The sequence below is a fragment of the Malania oleifera genome, chromosome 5, assembly GCF_029873635.1.
Source record: "Malania oleifera isolate guangnan ecotype guangnan chromosome 5, ASM2987363v1, whole genome shotgun sequence".
NCBI classification, from domain to species: domain Eukaryota; kingdom Viridiplantae; phylum Streptophyta; class Magnoliopsida; order Santalales; family Ximeniaceae; genus Malania; species Malania oleifera.
This window is the reverse complement of record NC_080421.1, coordinates 41,838,632-41,866,524: the sequence shown is the minus strand read 5'-3', so window position 1 is coordinate 41,866,524 and position 27,893 is coordinate 41,838,632. Positions and strand designations below refer to the sequence as shown.

Sequence of the window (27,893 nt, the reverse complement as noted above, 5' to 3'; positions counted from 1 at the left end):
TAATAACCAATCACAAAATTATTTTTTTAAAAAAAAATTTAGATAACAAATTTTTAAACTTTTTTTATCACGAGAATTAAGTATTTGGGCTTTAATATGAATGTGGGCATGAGAAAGACCTAGGCCTTGGCCAATTGAGTTTAAGATGGTTGGAATAATATCCGGTAAGCATGAAATATGAAATTATTTATGAATTTAGACATTAGTAATATCCATCGGATAAAATCTAAAATTCGTCAACCAAATCATTTATGGATGGATAAAAAAGTTTAAATCATATACGACTCATTTAATGCATGGATTGATTATGAGTCAATTTAAACAGGGTTAAACTTGGTTCGGATTAATGAATTTTTAACTATTTTGTCAAATCTAAAAGTTACGTGAATCTGAAAAATAATTTTATATTATATTTTATTCAAATTCATACAAATTTAATTTAATATCTGAATTCTAAACTCTCAAAAATAAAATAAGATAATATTTAAAAATATAAATTTCAAGCTTTAAATTTAAACTGTTTTTTTTTTTTTAAATCTTATACATTTTTAATGATATTTAATTAAAATTCACATAAATTCAATCCATCCTCCCGAATTCAAGATGAAGGTATTATTATTTTTTTATTAAAAAAAAAAAGAAAATAAAATGTTATTCTTGTGATTAAAGTGGGAATCTATTTTCAATTTCCATATATAAAGATGAATGCATCATTGATTACTTCCCCGCCTGGCAATCTTAAAAATGGCAAAAAAAATAAAATAATAATATTTAAAGTGGAAAGGGCACTTTCGTCATTTCACATATGGTATTCCTGTAATTTTATCCAAAGGGCGGGGTAATCTGTTAACTGCCCCTGTATATATACCGCAGGGCCCTGCCTCATTCTCCATTCTCTCAATCGCTCTTCTATCGTTCTCTCTCTCGCTGATAGGTTTTTTTTCTCTCTAATTTCTCTCCTCCGTCAGTGGCGGAAACGCCGCTAGGCCGCCGTGTGAACGCCGGTTTCCGTTGATTAGCCCGATGATCCGCCCTTTTCGGTTTCCCTCATTTAATTCTCTCTCCTTTTCACTTCCTCTTTGAATTTTTTTTTCTATTTTTTTTTAACAAATTTACCCTTGAGACCTTCGACAGTTTACTGTTGCCGCCCATTAAGAGTGAACCATTTTTATTTTTATTTTTTTACTTTTTCCCGTTAATCAAACATCCCCTCCACCAATTCCGGTAGATTTTGACGCTTTGTGGGCTGACGTGGCATGCATCCAACGGCGAATGCACAAAACGACGATGCACCGAGCCGCGACGCACGGCGCGCCCAATAAGCGCAAAGAAAGAGAGGCCATCGGCGGCTTCAAGCCGTCACCCGCAAAATCACTCAGGCCCCCGGCGGCTCAACCCTGCTCGCCCAAACCGGTCCAGCCCAGTTCGGCGAATCAGCTTCTAGCCGGGTACCTGGCTCACGAATACCTAACGAAGGGAACTCTATTCGGTCAAAGGTGGGACCCGGTCGGACCCGAGGCCACCCGGGTCGCCGAGTTGAGGAAAGCGGAACCGAGCCGGAGCAAGGAGGCCGAGCCGGGCGTGGAACAGCACGATAGGTACGTGGAAGTAGCGAGTCTGCTGAAGTCAGATGGGGCCCACTTGCCTGGCATTGTCAACCCGACGCAGCTCGCTCGGTTCTTACATGTGTGATTACGTGGCAGCGAGACGCAGCGGGCTGACGTGGGACGTCGTGATTGGCTGGGCAACGCTGTTCTTTTTCTTATTCTAATTCTTCTTCGATCTCCTTCTCTCCCGATCTCTCTCTCCGTGGAGAGCGGAAGCCGCGCTCGCAGGTGAGTACGTAGTTGTTAGCTAGTCTTTCTGTATGGATGGATGGATGCGAGCATGAGCACGCATGCATGTCTATGTATGTATGTGCATGTCGTGTATGATCATGTGATGCGATATGATATGAGATGATACATAGTACTCATGTATGATCAATAATATGATATGAGATGATACATAGTACTCATGTATGATCAATAATATGAACAGATAGTTTTTAATTTTTCAAAATCTGGCTGATGGGTGGTGCCAAATTGCCAAGTAATGTCATGCATGATGTGATGATGATGATGATCAATGTTTCTGCATGTCAATGGGCCGTGGACATGCATGATTTATGGACATGAAACAGTGGATTGTGAATTGTGAATGTGCAAATGCATGATGCCTTTGCAGTTTATGTCGCCAGGATAATTCAAATGTTTCTTTTCTTTAATTCTTACTCTATATATAATCAGTTTTTGAAATGTTATCCGCATGTTTAATTAGTTGTGAATTTTTTTTTTTTTTAATTTTGAAATAATCTATTAAAAAAATTGTTATGCTGCTTTTTAAATTTTCTTTTAAATATTTGCTAGAAGAAAGTCTGAATTTTTTTATTAATTGTTTTCTAAGTTTTTCGTATTAATGTTTGAAAATTTGAAACTAATGTAATGTTTATAATTTTTTTTAAAAAAAATTGAAAATAAAAACTAAAACTCCATCCATTGTGAGAAATATTTTTTTTTATTTTCATTTGTTAGTGTTTCAAATATTATAAAAATCCCACTTAATTTTTAGTTAGATTCAGATTAAAAAGGTGGAAAATAATTTTAAAAAAGCTTATTTCATTGGGTTAATTAATTTTTTTGTTTTTTATTTTAAAATTTTGAAAATAATTATGAAAATGACAACTTATTTTTTATTTTTTTATTTTTTAAAAAATTATATAAAGTAGTATTTAATATTATGTATTTTTAGGTTTGAATTTAGATTTGTATGTGTTTGAAAAAAACTCAATATATAATTTGCACAAATCAACAAATATATTCACACATCATATTTGACTATTATTATTGGTCCGTTGCTATAATCATTAAGAAAATAAAAAATATGTACATAAAAAGTATTCGATCAATGTTAGAGTGTACATATATATATATATATATATATGGTATGTCCTCATAACGAAAATATAAAAAAAAAGTATAAACTAATGTGTATCATAATCATTGTCGCCGTTGTTGTCATCACATTAGACACATTGTAGACCCTACAAAACTATTAAAGTTAGAATAAACTAGTATAAAATTTTAGAATACAATAAGTACAAATTAATTGATAGTAAAAATGATTACTTATTAGTTAATTAACAAAGATACAGTTCTGAATATCTAACTTTGATTTTAAGTGTCCATTAAAATTGAGATGAATTTTTAGCGACTGTCACCTCCAATACGTCCACTTCAATGTCATGGACGTGTTGGAACTAATCCTACTCAATTTGGACCTCATATGCTCGATTTGGATACTTGAATTCGAAAATGAATTAAGTACCAAAATTATGAAACTTAGTTTGCTTCTATAAGCGTCTAATTTTCAACAAGAGAGGAGTTTTTATGTACCATCAACTTTGGCACATCCACTTCAATGTTACAAACGTATTGGAACTGGTCACACTCAGTTTGGATTTCGTATGCCTGATTTGGACACGTAAGTTTTAAAATCAACTAAGCAAATTTAACTATGAAGGTTAACTTGGTTCTACATGTCTAATGTTCAACTAGAGAGGATTTTTTAGGTACGGTCAGCTCCAACACGTCCATTTCAATATCATGGATGTGTTGAAGTTAAACCCACTCATTTTGGACCTTGTATGCTTGATTTGGACACTTGAGTTCCGAAATAAACTAAATACATAAATTATGAAAGTCAATTTGTTTTTAAGCGTTTAATTTTCAACTAGAGATGAGTTTTTGGGTACCATCAGCTTCGGCATGTCCATTTCAATGTCATGGACATGTTGGAGCTGACCCCACTCAATACTCAACATATCAGTGACGAATTTTGAATTCATCACTATAAATGCATTATTAGTGACGTTTTTTGTTTGGTCAATAATACTTCCATCACTAAGAAGGGCATTTTTTTAGTGCAAGTTGGCAATCTTATAATTACTTGAGAAATTAAAATAGAAATCAAAACTATCTCTACAAGAAAATTGTGCCGAAATTTTTCACATTATGTATTTATTTTATATAAATGCTGTAAAATTGAAAAATTAGTTTTTAAAAATTCTCGGCAAACTTCTAAAGTAGAAAATGAAAGCTATTTTTCACAACTAAAAGAAATCTATATTATTTTATGCCTAAGGTAAAATAATTTTCTACTTCTCTTAGAAGACATTCTAGTAACTAAAAATTGGAACTTCTATATTTGAGGTGAAAAGAATATTAATTGAGAGATTAATTGCTTCTTATTATGTGATTCAACAAGAATAAAAAAGTCTGTCACAAAATAGACCAATAGTTTGATATTTGTGAAACATATAATGTTTGACCAAGCTAAGGAGGGGCTAAGGCCCTTACATTAAATTTTAGTCTCTCTTTATGTATGCTATCATTATGCCCCCTAAAGTAAGTATTAAAAAATTCTAATTAATTGAGTCGTACATGTAATCGAGCCCTTCTATGCTAGACACTATGTCAAACATGCCTTATATCACGCTATATTCAAACATGACAAAATTGAAATAAAAAATGTACAGAAATTTAATTCCCGACTCAAGTTAGTATTCATACAAAAATGTATTGTTATGTCCAAAATAAAATATGATAAAAATATAAATATTTCTTTGATCTGCGAAATTTACAAATTATTACAATTTATCTATTTATGTCAGGGATTACTAAAAATTTGTGTCGTGCTTGTTTTATTATAACAATACATTTTTCGTCCTTAAAAGTTGTTATGTCCCTATGCTATACCAATCTAATCTTACTATATTTTATTCGCTAGACCAAACGTCACCTTAGAAAGGATGGAAAAGGATTTGAGTGAGGGATTGAGTAACAAAACACAACCCACATGCACACATGCACAATTAATAAGGAGGTGTTTGTGTAGTATTAATAGCCTATAACTAGATACTAGGCTTTTAAATGGTCTTCTAATTAACTTAGTGTTATTTGTTCAACCTCTAGATGAATAAAGCCTCTTGCTAATTGGTCGACACCAAAGTACTTTTGCGGTTTTACCCCATTTTGACATATTTTTTCCCACAAAAACTTAAAATTACAGTTTTCCCCTACAAAAAGTCTTGAATTGCAGTTTTCCCCCACAAAAAGTCCAAATTACAGCCCTCTTTTCTTCTCTCCTAGGGGTGGAAAAACGGGTCGAAACCCGACAAGTGACTCGTGACCCGCCCATTTAAATCGAATTCAAGTTTAGTAGAAGGTGGCCCGTTTGTAAACGGGTCAACCTGAACTCAACCCATTTATTAATAAATGAGTCAGGCAAGTTTGGGTTAGGTACTCATTGGGTGATCCTTTTAATTTGATATATATTTATATATGTGTATTACATTAAAAAATATTAATTAAAGAGATATACTATTTTCTACATTTTATGTTTTTTTTTGTTAAGATATTAATAAATAAAATGAAAGAGTTTTTTTTTTTTTTAAATGTCACTTTACATGAAATATTTTAAATAATTAATTATATTTTTAAAAGGATTCTTAACGGATATTTATTTATGACCTATTTATTAAATAGATAAATTTGAATTTATATAACAGTCATAAACGAGTCAACCCAAACTTATTTAAGCCAAACTTATTTACCACCCGCTAACCCATTTTATCATCCTCCCTTGTAAATATGCGCGCGTCTTGTTGCACCAATCGCAACTGGGGCATACACAGGAATCATTGATTCGGGTCTTCTTGGGCGGGCTGGCCAGTTTATCGTGGAAGCCCATTTACAAGGCCCAACTCATTTAGCGGATCTCATGGCAGCCCATTAACTGCCACCTGATTGCGTCTTAAAGAGATGGCCCTTTTATGCCTCAATTAAAATTTGAAAAATAGTTGCTTTCACCAAATCAATGAACAAAAAGTTTATTTTACATATATATTAATATTTAATTTTAAAAAATTTTTAAGTATATTTAAAATAATATTTAATATAGGGAGAAAATATGATAGAAAATGAGTGTTTTTTTTTTCTTTTCCTTTTCTTTTTTCAATAAAATCATTGATTGAAACAACTCCTGTATTTGAGATGCGAGAGTTTTTTTTTTTTTTTTTTTGTTAGATAATTGACATAAAACATTTATGATCCATATTAGTTACTCATTAAATATTTATTAATAAGGCATATGGTTCTTGATATAATCATTCGATTAAGTGATACATTTTCTTTCTAAAATGGAAAATTTAACATCTAAAGTATTAATTCCATTTTTTCCATAACGTTTTTTTTTATTAGTTAAAGCCAAGAATCTCAACATTATAATTCTATTTCCTATCAGCATCAAACTATTTTATAAAAAAAAAAAATCTATTTTAAATGCAAAAAACAGCACAACATTTTCTCCAAACACATATAACGTCAGTACCCATTTTCAATTTTCACTAGTATATCTATGCAAATATGTCTTTAGCATTTCATCTTCTAGAACATTTTTCAATTTACAGATCCAAAGACATATTCTTATAAGTAGGTTTGCAAACGAGCCGAGCCGAGCGCTCGACTCAGACTCTAAAACTTAGAAAGTTGGGTTTGACATTAAAAATATTAGTTCGGGCTTGAGCTCAGGGTCAGCTCATTTGTAGGCTCGGGTTTAGGTTGAAATTTTACAAATTACCTAATAATAACAATTTCATCCACTTATTTTGGTTGGGCTGAAATTTATGCCATTCTCTTTATGTGATTGGACCAATATTGAACTCTTGGAATTAGGCCAACTTAACGAGCTTATTAATAAGCTCATTATCGAGCCTAATAAACGAGCCTATTCAATCTAGTTATTGAGCTCACTTACACATCGAAATGAGGTGAGGTCGGTTGTGCTCACATTTGACTCGTTTATAGATCGAGCCTGAAAATTAGACTTAAATCAATTTGAAGGAACTTGTGAGCAATTTAATTTGCTTGCAGCCCCACTTACAACATTACCAATTTACTTCGAGAGAAAACAAGGCTGCATCACAGACTCACATGTTCCATCTATCAAGAAATGCAAAATACAAGTTTCATTATTATTACAACAGTTAACAGAACAGTGGATACATATACATATACCTAGGGACAAAATCATAATTTACTAACCCTAAATACAAACTAATATAATAGAAAAATAAAACAGAAAAGCAGTAAAACTTATTATGAAAATTGTATTTTGCATTTCTTGATATGGTATCAGAGCATAATCGTGGCAGGAGCCTGCACACGTTTTAATTCTTATTCGATTCTCTTTGTTCTCCACTTTCCCCTTTTCTCTTTTTGATAATGGTTGAAAATTCTTTTGTTCATGAAACTTTACCTGCAAGTTTTGCTGCAAATGTCGAATCTAATCCACGTAGCTCCTATTTTCTCACGAATGCCGATCATCTTGGAGTTCTATTGGTGAACGAGAAATTGAGCAACAACAACTACCATTCATGGTCTCGATCGATGTTTTCTGTCTCTAAAGGCATGCAATAAGCTTGACTTCATTGATGGATCACTTTCTATTCTAGCCAAGGATGATCCTCTGTTTTCTTCTTGGAGCAAATGCAATACTATCGTATTGTCTTGGCTTCTTAATTCTTTGTCTTCAAAAATTGCTTAGAGTGTTATATATGTTGATTCTTCCAGAGCATTGTGGCTTGAGCTGAAAGAACGATTCTTGCAAGGCAATGGACCTCAGATTTTTGAGTTACAATCCGTTATTTTTGCACTGCGCCAAAATCAAAGTGATGTGAGCACCTATTTTACATATTTAAAGGTGTTATGGGGTGAACTTTTGAATTATCAGCCTCTGCCCGTTTGTTATTGTCATGGATGCACATGCAATTTATCTATTGTTCTTACTCAATATCATCATCAGTCTTATCTTATGACATTTCTTATGGGGCTTAATGATTTTTTTGATAATGTGAGAAGCCAGATTTTGATGATGGATCCTTTGTCTTCTATTAATAAGGCTTTTTCCCTTGTTATACAAGAAGAGAGACAACGAGGCATTAGTCATCGCAATGCTTCTGTTTTTATTGAATCAATTGCCTTAGCAACAAAATCTGAGACTTCTTTTAAGAATTTTAAAGGAAATGCTCGCTCAAGATTAATTTGTAGTCATTGTGGCATTGCTCGACATATTGTGTATAAGTATTACAAGTTGCATGGTTAGCCTCCTAACTATAAGTTTAAAGACAGAACCAAGGCTGGATTTTCTTCTATAAATTCAGCTCAACAAGCTTCTGTTGCTAATGATAAGTCATCTCTTACTACAGATCAATAGCAACAATTGCTAGCTCTTCTCAAGCCACAAGCATCCTCCACTCATATTCCTTCAGCCAATATGACTTTGCTACCAAATTTCTCAGGTAATATCATTTCATTTTATCTTGCTGCACATTCTTTGGTTTCATATACTTGGATAATTGATAGTGGTGCTTCAGATCACAATGCTCATTCTCCAAGTTTAAATACTAATCCACCAACATCAGTATCATATTTAGTAAAATTACCTACTTGTGCTAATGTCACACATATTGGTGACATTGTTCTCAGTCCTACTATCCTTTTGAAAAATATGCTTTGTGTTCCTACTTTTTTCTTTCAATTTGATTTCAATCAACAAGATTACTTCTACTTTAAACTGTCGCTTAATTGTTCAAGCTAACAAGTGTTTTCTGCAAGACCTTGCAACTTGGAAGATAATTGGGATTGGTGAATTGCAAGATGGCCTATACAGATTGACTTCTTCAAATTCTTATTCTTCTTTGCACAATAAATCTTTTATTACTTGTGTTTCTATTCAGTCAAATGAAGCCTTGTGACATTTTAGATTAGGATATCCTTATTTTTCTAGGTTACAACTTTTGAATAAATATATTCCTCATTTGTCTTTTGAATATGTCACATGTACTAGCGTCCTATTGCTAAATAAAAACGATTGCCCTTTCCTATTAGCAATAATAAATAATATTCTTTTTCATTTAGTTCATTGTGATATATGAGGACCTATGTTAGTTCCTACAAAGGAAGGTTTCAGGTATTTTATTTCTATAGTAGATGATTTTTCTAGAGCTACTTGTATTTTTTTTTAATGAAATCAAAATCAGAAACTGGTACTTTATTACAATCTTTTTTTGTTCATATAGAAACTCAGTTTTATGCAAAAATTAGAATTGTTAGGTTTGATAATGGACCCGAATTTGCTTTTAAATCATTCTTTGCTTCCAAAGGGGTCTTTCATCAATTGAGTTGTGTTGTTACTCCATAACAAAATTCTGTTGTGGAAAGAAAACACCAACATATTCTTAATATGGTACAATCTTTGCTTTTTCATGCTAAGGTTTTTATATGTTTTTGGGGGGACAGTGTTCTTGCAGTTGTTTACCTCATTAACAGAACTCCAAGTCCTATTCTTCTTAATAAGAGTCCTTTTGAACTCTTATATAATAAGCCACCTTCTTATTCTCATATTCGAGTATTTGGATGCTTGTGTTTTGGTTCTACACTTTCTAATAATTGAACCAAGTTCTCTCCTAGAGCTGTGAAATCAGTTTTTCTTGGATATCCCTATGGTGTTAAATGCTATAAATTGTTAAATTTAGAAACTCAGGTTTGCTACATTTTTAGAGATGTGGTATTTCATGAAAATGTGTTTCCTTTTGCAAGTCTTCCTCCATATCTTTCCCTTCTTCAGATATTTCTTTTTCTCCATCTTTTTCTTCTATTTCTTTACCCACGAAAGCTCCAGATTCTGAATTTTCTGCTTCTTCACCTGCCCCAGCTTCTAATTTTTCTCCTACTTCATCTACATCTAATTTATTTTTACATTCAGACCATCCTTCAGCTTCCCTTCCTTAGGTTGATTCTCTTAGAAGATCAGCTCGTGTAAGACATCCTCCTACATATCTTCACTCTTATCACTGTCAGCAGGCTATGTTACATTTTCCAGGTTCCTCTTCTTCATAGGATGTTGGGCTCTCTTTTTAGAAAAAATTTCATCCACTTATCTTTCTTATGAGAAATTATATGATTCCCATAAGCATTTTGTTCTAACCATTTCTATTCTATTTGAGCCAAAGACTTTTCTCAAGCTATTTCTTATCCTGAATGGAGGATTGCTATGCAAGTGGAAATTTTAGCCTTGGAATAGAATCATACATGGGATTTAGTTCCTTTACCTGCTGGCAAACATTCTGTCGGCTACAAATGGGTCTATAAACTGAAGTTAAATTCAGATGGCAGTGTTGAGAGATGTAAGGCTCGCCTGGTTGCTAAAGGGTATGCTCAATTGGAGGGTTTTGATTATCATGAGACCTTTAGTCCTGTAGCCAAACTTACAACAGTTTGCCTTTTTCTTTCCATTGCTGCTGTCAAGAATTGACAAATTTTTCAAATGGATGTGGATAATGCTTTTCTGCATGGTGACCTTCATGAAGAGGTTTATATGGCATTGCCACCTTGTTTTGACAACAAGGGGGAGACTAATATGGTTTGTAAGCTTAAAAAGTCATTGTATGGTTTAAAACAAACCTCACAACAATGGTTTGCTAAATTTTCTACTACTTTGATAGCTGCTGGTTTTACTCCATCAAAATCAGATTATTCCCTTTTTCTCTAAGGTTGAAGGAGCATCTATCATCATGCTTTTAGTATATGTTGATGATATTTTAATTGCTAGTAATGATATTAATGCTATGGATTCTTTGAAGACTTATTTGAATAATCATTTCAAGTTGAAGTTTTATGTTCTTTGAAATATTTCTTGGGACTCGAAGTTGCTAGGTCTTCTAAAGGGATTCGCTTGTGTCAAAGGAAGTATTCACTATAAATTATTGAGGATTGTGGCTTGCTTGGTTGTAAACTAGTTAATACACCAATGATTCAGAATTTGGCTCTCAATTCTAGTGATGGTGATGAACTAAAACATCCCTCTCAATATAGACAGTTAGTTGGAAGGTTGATATACTTGACTATAACAAGGCCAGACATTACCTTTTCTGTTCAAAGGTTAAATCAATTTATGAGTAAACCTAGAACACCTCATATGGCTGCAGTTCATAGAGCAGTGCAATATATCAAAGGTACAGTGGGATTGAGTTTGTTTTTCTCTGTTGTTTCAGATAGTTTTCAGCTGAAAGTTTATATAGATTCAGATTGGGTAGCTTGTCCAGATACTAGGAGGTCTATTACTAGTTTTACAGTTTTTTTGGGTGATAATTTGATTAGTTGGAAGTCCAAGAAACAACATACTATTTTTATATCTTCAGCTGAATTAGAATATAAGACTATGACAACTGCTGTTTGTGAAGTTATTTGGTTGAAAAATTTGCTTTCAAATTTTAGTATTACATCTCATCATTCAGCTTTGATGTGTTGCGATAGTCAAGTTGTGATTCATATTTCTTCCAATCCGGTGTATCATGAAAAGATTAAATATGTCGAATTGAATTGTCACATTGTAAGAGAGAAATTGCAAGATGGAGTTATCAAACTATTTCATGTAAAAATAAATGTTCAGACCACAGATATTCTAGCTAAGGTCCTCGGGTTATATCAATTTAATTATTTTATTGGTAAGAGGGGACTAGTGAATATATATATATATATATAGTCCATCTATATATATATAGTCCATCTTAAGGGGGAGTAATAAGTTTTACTATTATATTAGTTTATATTTAGGGTAAGTAAATTACGATTTTACCCCTAGCTATTTGTATATGTATCCACTCTTCTGTTCCTGTTGTAATAATAATGAAAATTGTATTTTGCATTTCTTGATACCATTTCTTGATATCCTTTTCACAGGCTTACCAGTAGAGAAAAGAGCCATATCCGTCCCTTCTGCTTCCTCAAGCTTCCGTCATGCTCAAATCCTTCTCGCTTTGTGCAGTGAACCCGAGCCCACTCTTTCCTTCCCAGAGTTCATTCCCTAACCCTAATCCTTGTTATCATTCTCCTTCTACCTCCATTGTTTCCTCTCTTGGTCTTCCCTACCAGATTCGAAAACCTTTCCCTTGCTTTGCTCTTTCCGGCAAGTCCGACCCAGAACCTGACCGTAAACCCATCGCCAATCCTCATTCCGAAGCAAAATCAAGAACCAGCCATCGGAGATCTGAAGTTCCCCAAAACAAAGATGATGATCACGAAAACACTAGCAGAAATTTCCCAACTACAATCCCTAGGAAACCAAGGCGCGGCCGCCGGAGCGAAGCAGTCGCCGTCGAAGATTATGTGCGCAACTCTCTTGAGAAGACATTTGCATCGATTCGAGAGCAAAATCCGGAAATGTTTGAAGCTGGAAAAAACATTATGAAGGAGAGTGCAGAGGACGAGATTACATCTGATGACACCGATGGTGATAATGATGATAATAGCAATAAAGGAGTTGATAACGTTGGTGGTGGAGATAGAAAGGAGTTGGTGGTTGAGGAGGATAGCTCAGATTGGCCACTGGACGCTGATGTTGGTTGGGGAATCAGAGCATCAGAGTACTTTGAGAAGCACCCGATTAAGAATGTTGTTACGGAAGATGGATTTGAGATTGACTGGGAAGGGGAGATTGATTATGGCTTAGTGCAGGAGATCAACTGTCTGGAGTGGGAGAGCTTTGCTTTCCATCCAAGTCCATTGATTGTTCTTGTGTTTGAAAGATACAACAGGTAATTCTCTGTAGTATTATTCCATAGATGCAATGTCATTTGAGGACTTAAGGTTATTTTTCCATGCTTTTACATGTCTTATGTTCTCACTATATGTTGGAAACTTGTGAATGGAATTGAATATGATGGACTATGTTTGAAACGTATGAATGGAATGGAATTGGATGGAATGAAATTTAGCTTGTCACTTGATTTTCACATGTTTCTTATTCAATCTTTTCATTTCATTCCATTCCCACCACATTCCATTACGTGAACCAAATGTGACATTAATGGATTTTTCAAACCAAATAATTAGTTAAGACCTTGTGGGTATTTTGGGATTGATGCTAAAAAATGTTTCCTATTGGATGACATTCCATGTTTATAATTGTCCTTAAAAAATACTATTCTATAAAAAATGACCTATTGGTTTACACTTTACATCTTTTGTCTCTCATTTAGTTTCTTCCTGCAAAATTCTTTAAACTAGCCCATTTTACATCTCTAAATGAGAAAAATATAAGGACAATGTTGCAAAAACATTCCACATAGATACTCTATGCTGCCAATTTTCAAAAAGCTTCCCACTAACTATATGCTGCCAAAATTTTCTCCCCTCATCCACATAGTAGGTGTCATACATTCATAAGGTTAGTCAAATAATAAACATCAGAATAACCATTAACAACTGTCAACAATCTTATGGCTATAAATGCTAAAACATTACATGGAAAGTCTTGTATTGCATAATTTTGTCTTTGCCATAGCCTGCTCAAGAGCTAGCAGTGCGCATAAGCCTTTAATCGTAAAACATGTATCAAATACCTCTTTTAGTTTCACATGTAATGTACTACTTCGAAAAAAAATGAGTATTTAGCTAATTAATATCTGCAACCCCCCCCCCCCCCCCCCCCCCCCCCCTCTTTATTACATATGTGAATATAACAAATTTGCATGATTCCATCCAAGGAGGGCTAGCAGATAATTGCATATTTTGGAATTTTATGCATGGAGCAGAATTGTTAGCAACTAGGAAACAGGTAGAATTTATATTTAGATGCATGTTTGGGAGGAAAGGACTGAATAAACATAATCAAGTATGGAAAACAATCTTGATTTTGTAAAATTTTTACCACCTAGTGAATTTTGAGGATCGATTGAATAGGAGCACTAGATAATGGAGCAGCGGTATTTGTTTAGTTCTCTGATTGGATGTTGATGGTGATGTGGTCGTGAGTCTTCCATATGCCTACTTTGGATTTATCATTGCTTGACAAAAATAAGCTTTTAAGCTTAGGAATTTTTTTCAAGTTGGCTTCTTTTATAGTAGTAGCCACATGACTAGTTCAAATAAGCTGCTAGAGATAAACAACATATTATTGACAATACCATACCTAGTAAATTTATGTTTCTCTTCTTGATAGGCATAAATTTATGTTCCTTTTAAATTAATAATTGCTTGCTGCCTCTGATTGTTAGGGCAGTAATTTTAGAAAGTGGGTGGTTGTTGATTTAGAGCATACTTTTTCAGTGCATTTGTAAAGTAAGTTATATAGTACAGAGAGAGCTAGGTACAGATGCATCTAAAATTGGGATCAAAGTAGGCTTGTGAAGTGTATTAATCATACATTTGGAAGAGTTGTCTAGTTCAAAAACATTTTTGTATTTCTCTTTTTGTATGTATATGAAATGTGACGCTTATTGCATAATTTACTTCTTTTTTGATGGAAAGAAGTTAATTAAGAGAAAGAAAAGAAAAATACAAGAGGTGATGAGAGCCCCCTTTGATCCCGCTGGATGTTTAATAACAATATTCCTGGAAAAAAATTCCAAAAAGTGAGCCCAAAAAGGAAAAAAAGAAAAAAGGATCACTATCCCAAAGAAGTTCATTATGCATCATATCGTAATGTGCAGGCACTTCAAAAGCTGCAATGCTACTAAATATGTGGATTCATGGATCACTATTTTTGTTAGTTGAATGGTGTTCATGGTTTTGTTCTTTAGAACAATTAGTTGATTTTGGACAAGCTTTAAGATTCTCCTCTGACGTTATGTTCTTTCGTTTTCATCCTGTAATGGTTTTTCACCTTTAATTTGCACGATGATATTATTTGAAATTGTTGCTGTTTATCCTTTTGTCCATAGGGCAACCGACAACTGGAAGGCTTTGATGGAGCTTGAGGAGGCAACCAGAGTATATTGGAGGACCAAAGATAAATTGCCTCCTCGGGTATTCTGAACATCTACTTGTCAATTCAAAATTTTAGCTTCTTTCAGTTTCTCTGTTTCTTTTTAGTGTTTGTGGATTAGTTTTTCCACATAATTTCACCGACTATAGTTATCCTCCTCAAGGCAGACTGTGAAGGTAGATATCAACATTGAGAAGGATTTGGCATATGCTCTTAAAGTTAGAGAATGCCCTCAAATTTTATTTTTGCGAGGAAACAAGATTGTGTACAGAGAAAAAGGTGAGATATTTAACATCTCCTTTCTGAACTGAGTCATATGGTTGTAGTATGTGGGTGCCATAACTTGAAAGTTTAAGTGCATATCAATTTATGTTGGTTTTTTGCTTTTGGTGGGCAGAGACACGAACTGCGGATGAATTGGTGCAGATGATTGCGCATTTTTATTATAAGGCAAAGAAACCTTCATGGGTCAATGATGCAGCCTTGTGAGGGTGTTTTATTCTAGGTACCTGATCTAAAATTTAAGGATACTTCTTTGAATGAACCCTTGTTACCATGAGATCTGTTTCCAGGTTTCTTGCCCTTCTATATGTAATTTCCTGTCAATGCAGGTGTGATGCATTGGATGGATGGCTCCTTTGGCAATTCAGGTCTGTCTAAGGTCAAAATCCAGGGTGACCTCAATGTTGTAGGAGTGTAAATCCCCAACTTGACATCGCCTGTTGATTTCCCTCTCATGAAAAAGCAAAATCCAAAGCAGCAAAAGCATAAAGCCAAATGGATTTTGTCATGTAATCCATTCAGCCCAAAGTTCATTAAGATTTGCTCTACCTTTCGTTGTAGGAGTGTTTTAGCTGTCCCATTTCAATCTTAGGGTGCATTCGAGTAGGGGTTTTATTCGAAGAAAGGAAAGGGAAAAAAATTAGGGAAGAAATTTATTTTTAATGTGTTTTTCTCTATACCAAATATCATTAAGAATGAAAAGTAATTCAAGTACGATTTTAAGTTGATAAAAAATCAGAAGTTATAGAGATGTAAAATAAAATATTTAGTTGATTTATTATGTATTTTATTATAACTTGACATGAAAAAGCTCTATTTGGATCTACAATTTTGTCTCATAAATTAACTATATATTTTATTTATTTTCTTATTTTTCATGATAATCAAGCATAAAAAATAATTTTTAATAAAATTTTTCCTTTCCCTTAAGATTTTTCAAGTTTGGAATTTGGGGTATGGGCTTCAAGCTTGTGAAATTAAAAGAAAGTTAAAACTTCACATTACATTTGTTAAGTTTACACAAACTAAAATCCATGGGGTTCGAATTTCATGTTCCTGTGAAATTCCTTCTAGGTTAAAGTGTCCGAATTTCTTTCTCCATTATCACTTGGCACACAGGATGATTGAAGAATTCATGATTTGATTTAGCAGACGAGGAACATTTCATTGCATTAAATCCAAATCTCATTATGTGTAAGGAAGGAAAAATGAATAGTGAAGATGGTCAATAAATAAATGTTGCCCATTTCACTCATGTAACTATTGAAGATTGCATTATGGATTAGAGTAATCAGTCTATCCTCAATGACGAGTCAAATTATTAAAAAAAAAAAAATTTTTTTTTTGGCGATGTAATTACTAAATTAGGGTAATGGTTGGTTTCCTTTTGCAGTGCTCCCGTAAAATTCAATGTCTGCCCTAAATCTAAACTATCAGATCGTCCTTTATCATCAAAATTGGTGTGATTAGATGATTCATTTCAATTAGCTTCTCAAAATTTCGGTTTACTAGCTCATTTTGCAGTACGGTGACTCAAGCCTATATCCGAAATGGGCATATGTTAAATTGGAAATGCAAGTAAAGCCCAATGGGTATTGGTGAAATTCATGTGACCTGATTAGGTTACATGAGTTTGTACCTTTCATCTTTTTCTTATTTAGTTGTCGAGCTAAATTATTGAATCAAAGTTGAAACCTTGAAGTGTGAATGGTATGTGAAATCCATCACAAGGAGATAAATATTATTTGGGCTGTTAGTTGGGCAATTATACAAATTTATAATAATTTTATAGTTGGGCAATTATACAAATTTATAATAATTTTATCCTTTTTTTTCATACTTTCAAGTAATTAATTTTGGTGCGTGCATTCAATAAAAGTGTATGGAATATTTTTAATCAAGTTATATGCATTTTCGATCTAACATAAACAATTTGATTTCATTACCAAACCTTATGTTTCCAAGTTAACTAGAATTTAGTAACATTGGTACTAAGAGCATTTTCTTCTGTATAATTTGATGGGATTTTAATAATGATTTCAAATTTTTGAGAATTAAATTGATATTAAACCTTTAAAATCTTTAAATTTAATAATTAATACCAATTCAAATGTAGGGGATAATTTGAAAATTAATTTAAAATTAGGGTAGATATTGTTTGATTTGTAACTATAGGAAGTATATTAAAAGCCACCAACCATAGTTCTCTCCAATCTCCATCTCCCTCACTTTGGCAAGTTCGACGAGTAGCCTCCTTGACCGACGCCTCTGTTGTTTTGGGCACCCTACTTATGCCAAACACCAATACAACTATTGCTATTTGGATATATAACAAAACTAAAGTAATACTGAAACTAATAATAAAAGACGACAATAAAGAACAACACAATAATTTACGAGGTTTTGTATAGAAAGTACAAATACAATTTATAACTTTACAAATGAGAGCCGTGTTCACAAATAATGAAGGAAGTTTTTTATACCCTCAAACTAGAAGTTTAAAAAAACTTTCACATCAATGTAGGACAAAAATTCAACAAATCTCCACCTTAACAATAAATTCAACAAATTTTTCAATCACAAATATTTTTTGGAGTTCTACATCATCAGTACCTTACAAAAGTATTAAGACTTGTAGGATATTAATTAAGTCTGAATTTGATTGTTGTCACAATCTTGGTAAGCCCCCATACATATGTGTAGATGTAATCTAAAATACCTTCTATTTGATGCATTGCAGTGCCAAATTTTACTCATCTATTTTCCCAGAATACAATTTAGGGCAATCTTTCTTCCAATGTCCTTTTTCATGACAAAATGCACATTCATCTTTAGCAAGTCTCCCTCGAGATTTATTCATTCTTCCAAGTTTACGACTCTGACAACGTCCCTCCTCATTGGCCCTCTGATCCTTTTTAATGCATTTAGTATTAATCAATGTAGTACAAACAGCATCAAAAGTAACTTTATTATTCCCATACAATAAAGTGGTGCTGAAAGATTCATAATCATCAGGGAGAGAATTCAGTAACAATAAAACCTTGTCTTCATCTTTGACCTTTACATCCAAATTCAACAAATCAGTCAAAATTTTATTGAAAGCATTTATGTGGTCATTTATAGAAATTCCCGGTTGATACTGGAAGCAAAATAATTTCATTTTCAAATGGAGTCGATTTTTTAAACTCTTAGTCATAAATGTATCTTCCAATGTTTTCCACAAATTTTTTGCATATGTCTCCTTCATAACACAATATTTTTGATTTTTAGAGAGAAATAAACGAATTGTACTACATGCCCGACGATTGATCTTTTCCCAATCTTTGTCGCTCATGTCCTTTGGTTTATCATCCAGAGCAATATCTAGTTCCTGCTGATACAAGATATCCATTACCTCACATTGCCACATACGAAAATTATTGGTACCATCAAATTTCTCCACCTCAAACTGAGCATTAACTATTGTCTTTAGAGATGATGACGAAACTATTGGGATTTTAGTTTGTACCATCTTCCAAAATTATATATATCCAATAGCAAACCAACTTAATAGAAGACCTAGGATGAATATTACCGTACTTATCCCAACTGTGTCTACTATATATATCCTATGAAATTTCACTTTGATCAGACCGACCACCAGGAAACGATTGAGTCGCAATGGTTTCTGAATACTCTCTTAAACAAGATCTTTCTTAAGCATTAAAAATAGAATCAAAAATCCTTACAGAGAAATACCTTCATATCGACACCTATTCAGCCAAGCTTTGATACCAATTGTTATACCGAGCACCTCACTTGTATCAAATACCAATATAATAACCATTACTATTGAATATATAACAAAACTAAATTAATGCATAAACTAATAAAGAAAAAATAATAATAATAAATAATACAAAAATTTACAAAATTTGAAATAAAATTACTTACAATTTCGAGTGCTCACAATCAATCCACTGCTTTTAAAAAACTATAATTTGAGCAAATCAAAAATGCTATAGTGTTGTAACTCTACAAATAAGAAGTGTATTTATAAATGAAGAGGAAAGCTCTTTTATACCTTCAAACTAAAAGTCTCAAAAAACCTCCCGACCAATGTGGGACAAAAAATCATCAACCTCTCCGGCGATGCCAAAGCTTCAACGATGAGCGTGCCATTCCATTGCTCTCCTTGGCGCCCACCCTCAAACTAAAAGTTTCAAAAAACCAACAACCTCCCCGGCGATGCCCAAGCTCAACGATGAGCGTGCCAATCCATTGCTCTCCATTGGCGCCCGCCTCTAGTGCAGCATAAAGAACCTCGAATGCTGAAGAGGCGGTGAAGATCATTTCTCGGACTTCAAGGACTCCAAGCTGGGGATCTGAATCTGAAGAGTATACGGCTTTCGCTATTCCTTTCTTCTATTTTTCTAATGTTTTTATCTTTATTTATGTTCTATAGTTGCTTGGGCGGCCCTAAATTAACATTTATTTATTTTTTTCGGTTTGAAAATGAATGTGTGGATATGAAGTTCTGGTCACGGAGATGTGAGATCTATTTTCATTTTGTTTGATGAGATATCCAATTTTAAGGAATGCAAATTGCTTATCCAATTTTCTGATTTTGATTGTTTTTTACTGTCAAATGCATAATTTTTTTTTTTGGTTTAGGTTTCCCTTTTTCTTAAAAATCCAATTTGATTGCAACTTGTGAGGTTGGATTAATTTGAATCTTCTATAGACTTCCGAGCCTGCAGCAGCAACAACTAATTCTGCATCTTGAGAATTCATGGGATCTTAACTTTTGTAAAGTTTCTGGTTTTTATCTACACTCACATTGATGCAGCAAATTCACAAAGAAATTCAAAAAACCAGAAAAGCTGATAAATTTATCTGTGCCACTTTGATGAATTCAAATAAATGGAAACAAATGCCACAATTTTCATAATGAGTTGAATGGTTTCTATTGTACTATTATGGTAGTTCCATTACATGCATATTGAAAGAATGTCTAATGGCAATCTTGAATTGGGTAATCTAAATGCTTGCTATTTGTTTTCTTCTAATACGCGTTTCATGATATATATATATCATTCGTCAATGTTTGTCTCTTTTTTAGCATTGAGTAATGGAGTTTTTCTTCCAGGGATATTAAGATGACAGAGGTTGTATTGGTGAGGTTCATTTCATCAGTCATCCTAAGGTAAATCAGTGGACAAAATTAATTAATCCTGGGTTGCATCGGTAATTTTACTCTTGTCATATGATGAATTCTTGCATGCTATGTGAAATTCTCAATAGCAGGAGTTCTACCAAAAAGTAATTCAAGAGTTGTCTGAAAGGAAAAAAAAAAATGATTTTATTGAGCCATAAGCATTAGCAGTTTGCAGCACACCATGTCATCAGATGAAGTACTGGTAGTGGTGGCACCCAACGGTGCCTTAGTGCAGCTTGAAGTGCATGCACTTAGGTTAAGCTTGCAATCACTTGAACGACTTGTTCTAGCTTCTTTTGTTTTTTTATTTCTTTGTCCTACTAGTTTAGTGATCCTTTAGTTTGGCTTGCCGCTTTTCCCTTTCTTTCTCATTTCTATCTTATTATATAACTATTTATTTTACTTTCATTTAGTGTGAAAACTTCTTGTTGCTGGTGAGCATAGGGGCTTAATTGTTGTATTTGTTTTTCTCTTATTGAGCCTTTGTAGTGTAAGCCTCATCGTGAATCTTGCTGATGGTTATTAAAAGCGTAAATGTAAATGTTTCATATACATGGATTTCCAAATAGAGCTTATAGATTTTCTGGGTAAAATGATACACTAAGTTAGAAGAAGTCATTTTCATAGATTTTCCAAGTAGAAAAAATAAATGTCCACTAGTCGGTTAAACTATGTCTAGGGATTCAAGAAATTGATGATTATTAGCATGATTACAAGGGCTTTTTTTTTTTTTTTAATAAAAGAGGGCGGTAACTCCATTTATTTATTAATATGATTACAAGGGCTTAATATCGTATTTGTGTAGGCATTGTGTAATGTCAAATGAGAGTTATAATATAACTATAAAAGTGAGTGATTTCGAGACCCTCAACCAACTCCCTCTTTTGATTATACAAGCGTGGTAAGAATTTAGGTTTCTATTACTTTGTCTCATTGCTTTCTTCCTTTCACTGCTGAATCTATTTTAATGCACAATTGCTTAGGTTTTTTGGGTATTTCTGGAGCTAGGAAATGTAGAATTCAGAATTCAGAATTATTTTTTGAAGAGTTCTCGAGCAAAGAAAATTTGATACATTGTTGCAGTTTGAGTAATATTGTTTTGTTTGCGGATCTATCTGTTTGTGTAGTGTGAGAAAGAGCAGGTCACTTGTAGTCTTACCATACATTTTTGGAACCATTAAAATTATTTTTGTTTAAAATTAGATTTGTCTATATTCTTGGTCCTTTTTTGGTATCACTTTATTGCTTTCTTAAATTTTATTTTAGTTAATGGAATTTACTTGAATTTTTTACTCTCTATGTGATCATAACTTACCTTCTTTTAATGATTAAATGTAGTTTTCTATTTGTGGAGTGATTATTTAGTTTTAAGAAATCCTTGATATTTATTTATGCAAGATTTGGAATTAAAACATATTAAATAAAGTGCGGAAAGAAAAGGTTGGTCATTGGTGGTGTAGAATGTCCAATAATTATAGTACAATAAAGTAAATAAACATATTAAACATATTCAATTAATATATGTGAAATTCATAAATCATTTGAATATTATTTATTATACAAATATAGATAATTTAGATATAAATGGAAAAATAATATTTTCTAACTAATATCTAAGTTTAATGTTCATATAATGTCAAAAGTTTTGAAAGCTATTCATATCCTTCTAATAAAAATATTTAGTTAGGAGATAAAAATTAAGAGAGAAATTTCATTATGAACTTTTCAATCTCACATTTGAACTTCATATAGTTAAAATTTTAACAAGTTTAAATTTCAAAATTTTGATAAATTTTGTGTGATTCATGAAAAATTCAATGGGACATTTGAAATTGAGGGTTACCTCAACTTTCTTTTTTCTTTTCTATAGTCTACTCATAATCTAAATTTAGTGTGGATAAAGTCTCAAATTCAATGGCTCTATGTGGGATGTAGCCTGTATGGTTGGGTGCACACACACAAACACCCTCATGAACAAATTTTTACAAACACGGCTGTATATATCTTTGAATTGAATTGCTGCTAATTTGCAACCAATTTAAAACATTATGTTTCTATTTCCTTTGTACTAAATCAAATCATACTTCTTTTAAAGCAAATTTTAGTTTTCCATTTCTATGATCATCCTATTATTGGGTATTTATTTTTTCTCGGTTGGTATGTTTATTTGTTTCACAAATTCTACTCAATTATTTTGATTCAAATGTCTTAATTAATTGTTATGATTGTGTATGTCACTTTATTATTAGTATCAATTATATATGGTCTGCAACATAAAATTTTTTTAAGGCACTTGTCCACTTGATATTAGGTAAGCCAAAGTTTCCTAATTTGCATAGCATTTATATGTAACATAAAGGAAAAAAGATCTAAACCAGTTTGCTATTAGGCAAAAATTGCAATTATCTCTATATGTTTTATGCGTTGGTATAACGGACCAACTCCTCTTCCATTTAAATATTAAGGTTTAATTTTAAGTTGAGGCCATTAGACATGGATTACACAACAAGCATTAGTCCATCTTCCATCCTACACTCACATCTATCTACAAGATTCTAATTCGAGACCTCCAATATAACATTCTCAAAATTTAACAAATGGAATGCCTCTTTGGAGCCATAGATCGAATTACATATAATGTAGAGGAAGCATTGGCGTCTGAAATAAAATGTGGGAAGATAACATCTGGTTATAACTTGCCATTTTGTTTTAGATCTACACCCTTTTCTCCCAACATCTTGTTGCAATAATTTCTCTTTTGTACATTGGTCATTCTTTATCAATGGAACAAATGCCATAGCCATAAATCACCATTTTTCCCTTAGAGGAACTAATATTCATAATTTTCTTTTGCTAGGGCTTGATTCTTTTGTGGTAAATTTGCCACGCACTCTAAATCATTTTTCTCTAGGCCTCCAGGGTGATACATGGTGAAAATTTTACTATTCCCAATATTCTAAAGTAATGGGAACTCATTTGAAAATTTTCAAGTATAACTCAAAGTTTCTTTAATTAGGCTATCCCTTTTACAACAAATATTACTAGTTGAGCCCTTTAGGATTCTTGACTTTGTGTTCTCTATTTTTCTTGTTTGTTTACAAAGTTTGCCTTAACTTGTTGGTCCAAACCCTCTTGCTAGGGATGCTACTGTTTATTCAACAAAATTTTTATTGATCCGATCTTTCGGTATGCCATTGCCCCTACTCCCTAATCTTTAAAATGTGAAGTGCAATCATGGAACTTAAATACTTGTATTCTCAATCGTAATTTATATCATGAATTCATTCTGGTAGTGGTAGCAGAGGAATATTTATAGTTCATGCAATAGGGTATTGTAATTTTACATTGATCATTGGTAATGCTAATTGCTTCCATCAAATGCACATGCAATATCTATAACATAAACTAGCAATCAAACTATATAAATAACGACACCATTATTACCTAAACGAGCATTACTAAGATGGAATTATTCATTATATATTTGTGTAATTACAATAGTAAGTAGCTACAAAAAAGGCAGTTATTATAACAACACAAGTCCCAATGAGTTATTGGACAAAATCTCTCCTTAAAATGGACAAAAGTAATTAGAGAATATAAAAAATTTAAAAAAATCCATGTCCATAACCAAAATTATGTATGGGAGAGATGATAGAAGTTGATGTTGCAGCTATAGCTATATTAAACTCGACAAGTTTGCTCTCATAGGAGATATTCCACCATTCCCATCCTCTTCATCGCAAAAAATGGCATCGGTGCACACCTCCTCTTGGCGTACTGAACCTTGTTGGCTTCCCTAACCACATTCTTCTTAAGCTCCTCCATGTGAACCCTTAGTTGCTCAAGCTCATGCAACTCTATCTCTTAAATGGGTGCTTCCCACCAGTAGCAACTTTGGCTGGCTTTTCTCATCCTGTCAAGTGTTTCTCCATGCTTCTTCTCGGATTAGAGTTGGCTAAGCACATGTGTTAGTTGTAGGTTGAGATCATGGGCATTAACATTGCGCTGAGCTTTGATGAAATGGAGTGCGTAGCTAGGCGGAGGGTCTCGAGTAGGGTTTTGACTGAGGAATCGATCCATAATGGATTCCACTTCTGGATGGCCAAAGGAGAAGACTTTCTCAGCTAGTGAGAATACTACTATTGCAATTTCTGCATTGCACAGGGTGCATAACTCGCTAGTTTTCTTAAACTAAAGGGGCATGCTACGGAATAGTCCTAAGATCTGATTGTAGTGCATGCGGATAATAAAAAAAAAAATTGATCTTGCATACCCAGGTTAAACAAAAATTTGATCTTTCAATCTCGGATCACAATAAAAATTCGATCTTGCAAATCCTAATTATGTGATTATGATCATACTTGCGAGATCTCTCTGGTTTGATCTCAAATCTGCAAGCATGAAGAAGAACTCCCAAATCTGCAAGCACGAAAAGGAACTCTTGGATCTATGAGATCGAAGAAGAACTCTTGATGACGACCAGAGATCTTCTACTGTATTTTTCAATCACGCCTTGCTCCTCAAAGAGTGGGCTCGTCAACAGTGGCTAGGGTTTGCTTCTCATGAAGACGTCTACCTCTGTGTGTGCATTTTCATCTTCCCTCGCTGTTGAATGGAGCGCGTGTATATAGACTACAACAGGGACCTCTACGAAAATATGATTAGGTCTTCCAACGTAATTAAGAATTCCTAATCCGATCGGATTAATCCTTAATTACGTTAATTACAATTCATACCATTAAAAAATTATAATTGCACTTCCACTTAACTTATTTGATGTGTCGGATTTAAAATCCACCTACAGGATTTGACACAATCAAAACTTATAAGCTTACTCAAGGGGGTATCATCAATCCTCCTATTGGAACGTGGATTCCATCAATAATTAATGTTCACCATACACATAATGTCATTACCCAACTCACCGAGTTTATTGACCCATAAATAATCTCACTCTTCTATGAATCAAAGTAATAAACACTACATGCAGGTATCCAATAATCATATCAGGGTTAAGAGCATAAGCACTCATAATAATCATGAGATATTAATTGTTTTATATAGTCAGTATAAAAACAATTACCCCAAGACGGTCCTGTTCAATACACACAAAGTGTACTAGCACAAGGAGTTGGAATTATATCATCCCCCATAGTCAAGATAGACCTATTAAAACCTTGTGTTACAGTCCTACCAATGGTGTGTCCAATTCCATTTAAAACTATGAACAATAAACTTATATTCCATAAGAACTGATGATCTAATCTTATGTGTGTAAGTCGTACTCTACACACTAGATCACATACTATATAGAATAAAAGATACACATGCATAATCATTAAATAGATTGTTGGAATTGGTGTATTCTCAAGAGAGGGGTGAATTGGAGATTTAAAGTTTCCTTCCTAGATTTGACTAACCAACAATAATATATACACAACCTAGGGTCTGTCCAGCATATACCAATTCAACATATATATAAAATATATAGACATTAAATTAAGTGCAGTAAACACAATCTATCAAATATAACATATATGTGCAAGAAAATAAATTGCAGAAATATAAAACAGTGCACACGCAATATGTTATAAGGGTTCAGCCAATACTTCCTACGTCCCTGCCTCAGCTCGCAAGCTCGATGATTCTACTAATGCTCGCTTATTGGGTGGAGCGACACTGTTTACAATGTCAGCTCAAATTACTAGCGTTGACCTCAATCTTTACAACCGATCCTTAATAGTTAGATCAACACCCCCTTAGGTCATGCCTGGAATACAATGGATAATCAATACAATTTTGTGTACAATTTCAATGCGTCTAACACAAGCATATTTGTACCAGTATAATCAATGCACTTCAATATGATAGGATCTATAAGCTCAGTGAAGATAATATGCCTACTCTCAAGATAATGCAAATATTAATCACAGTGTGAAAGTGTGAGAGTGTATGTGAAGGGATCTTTGATTCAAAATAACAATATTAATCACAATGTTCAATATCAAAGATCTGAAATATACAAGCAAAAATCTCATAAATGATTTTTAAAAGTTAAGCACACGAGATATTTTGAAAACCAGCTTGTCAAAAATATTTTCTTCAAAACACAAGACAATCTCTTGAGTCTTGCAACAAGAATGCAAAGACTCACTAACTTAAAAAAGTTTTCCCCAAAAATGAATTTATGGATTAAATCTCTAGGAAAAACTTTTTGGCTTACTCTCAATAAAATCAACAAACAATCAACTGTTCTAGGGTTTTTCTTATTTTCTGCTACTACTATGTGTTGCAACTGTGCCTGCGTCTTGGATGAACCTGTGACAGATTATAGAATACTATGCCTCCATAATCCAGACTTCACATGCTTCAAATTTTTAAACAATCGTAATTATAAACCATACATTCGTGTGACCATAATAACCGGGCAGAACGCTGCAAAACAGAGGTTAGTGCATCCACACGTTCTACCATATCCATGCACTGGTTCGAAAACTGAAGAACATGGTATTATTATCCATATACAGTATCAGCTAAGGCTCTAATACCAATTGAAGGGGCTTGTTGCGGAATAGCCCTAAGATCTGGTTGTAGTGCATACAGATAACCACACAAAAAAAAAAAAAGGCTATCTTGCATACCCGAGTTAAAAAGAAATTCAATCTTTCAAACCCGGATCACAATAAAAAATTCGATCTTACAAACCAAATTACGTGATTAGGATCATACCTGCGAGATCTCTCTGGTTTGATCTCGAATCTGCAAGCACGAAGAAGAACTCCTGAATCTGCAAACATGAAGAGGAACTCCTAGATCTACGAGATCAAAGAAAAACTTTTGATGATGACCAGGGATTTCTACTGTATTCCTCGAACACGCCTTACTCCTCAGAGAGTGGGCTCATCAGTGGTAGCTAGGGTTTGCTTTGCATGAAGATGTCTGCCTATGTGTGTGCGTTTTCGTCTTCCCTCGCCACTGAATGGAGCGCATATATATAGGCTATTGCAGGGACCTTTGGGAAAATATGACTAGGGCTTCCAACGTAATTAAGAATTCCTAATTTGACCCGGATTAATCCTTAATTACGTTAATTACAATTCATATCACTAAAGAATTATAATTGCACTCCCTGTCATATTCGAAATTAAATTTCGAGCTCCTATTATTAAATGCTTATTTATCTCCCCACGTAAAGATTACAGATACCCGTCAATTAAATTAAATTACTGATAATTTAATTAATTGACATATTAATTTCCTGAGACCTTCCACTTAACTTATTTGATGTGTCGGATTCAAAATCCACCTACAGGTTTTGACATAATCAAAACCTATAAGCTTCCTTAAGGGGGTATCATCAATCTCGATATCGGGAGTGGATTCCATCAATAATTAATGGTCACCATACACATAATGTCATTACCCAACTCACTGAGTTTATTGACCCATCAAGAATCTCACTCTTTTATGAATCAAAGTAATAAACATTATATGCACGTGTCCAATAATCATATTAGGATTAAGAGCATAAGCATTCATAATAATC

At 33.4% G+C, this 27,893-nt stretch overlaps 2 protein-coding genes across 4 annotated transcripts; both read left to right on the top strand.

The window, feature by feature from the left end:
• The first annotated feature begins 897 nt into the window (after positions 1-897).
• LOC131154966 (uncharacterized) lies at positions 898-2,061 on the top strand. The gene has a single exon (XM_058107823.1). It carries the CDS (start codon positions 1,273-1,275, stop codon positions 1,690-1,692), a length of 420 nt encoding a protein of 139 aa, XP_057963806.1. The 5' UTR covers positions 898-1,272; the 3' UTR covers positions 1,693-2,061.
• LOC131154965 (thioredoxin-like fold domain-containing protein MRL7 homolog, chloroplastic) lies at positions 1,700-15,707 on the top strand. Of its 3 annotated transcripts, XM_058107819.1 has the most exons (5): positions 11,773-12,694; positions 14,822-14,906; positions 15,033-15,144; positions 15,263-15,370; positions 15,477-15,707. In XM_058107819.1, exons 1-4 carry the CDS (start codon positions 11,898-11,900, stop codon positions 15,352-15,354), a joined length of 1,086 nt encoding a protein of 361 aa, XP_057963802.1. In that variant the 5' UTR covers positions 11,773-11,897; the 3' UTR covers positions 15,355-15,370; positions 15,477-15,707. The 3 variants fall into 3 exon arrangements, with proteins under 3 accessions (XP_057963804.1, XP_057963802.1, XP_057963803.1); XM_058107821.1 differs by lacking the exons at positions 15,263-15,370; positions 15,477-15,707 and adding an exon at positions 1,700-1,835 and having other exon boundaries at positions 11,841-12,694; positions 15,029-15,246; XM_058107820.1 differs by having other exon boundaries at positions 11,780-12,694; positions 15,263-15,707.
• The last annotated feature ends 12,186 nt before the right edge of the window (positions 15,708-27,893 follow it).

Excerpts from the sequence above, each read along its gene's own strand:
- LOC131154966 (XM_058107823.1), top strand. The coding sequence starts at position 1,273 with ATGCACAAAACGACGATGCACCGAGCCGCGACGCACGGCGCGCCCAAT.
- LOC131154965 (XM_058107819.1), top strand. The coding sequence starts at position 11,898 with ATGCTCAAATCCTTCTCGCTTTGTGCAGTGAACCCGAGCCCACTCTTT. Across the intron at positions 12,695-14,821 it reads GTGTTTGAAAGATACAACAG|GGCAACCGACAACTGGAAGG; the intron begins GTAATTCTCTGT and ends TTTTGTCCATAG. Across the intron at positions 15,145-15,262 it reads GATTGTGTACAGAGAAAAAG|AGACACGAACTGCGGATGAA; the intron begins GTGAGATATTTA and ends TTTGGTGGGCAG.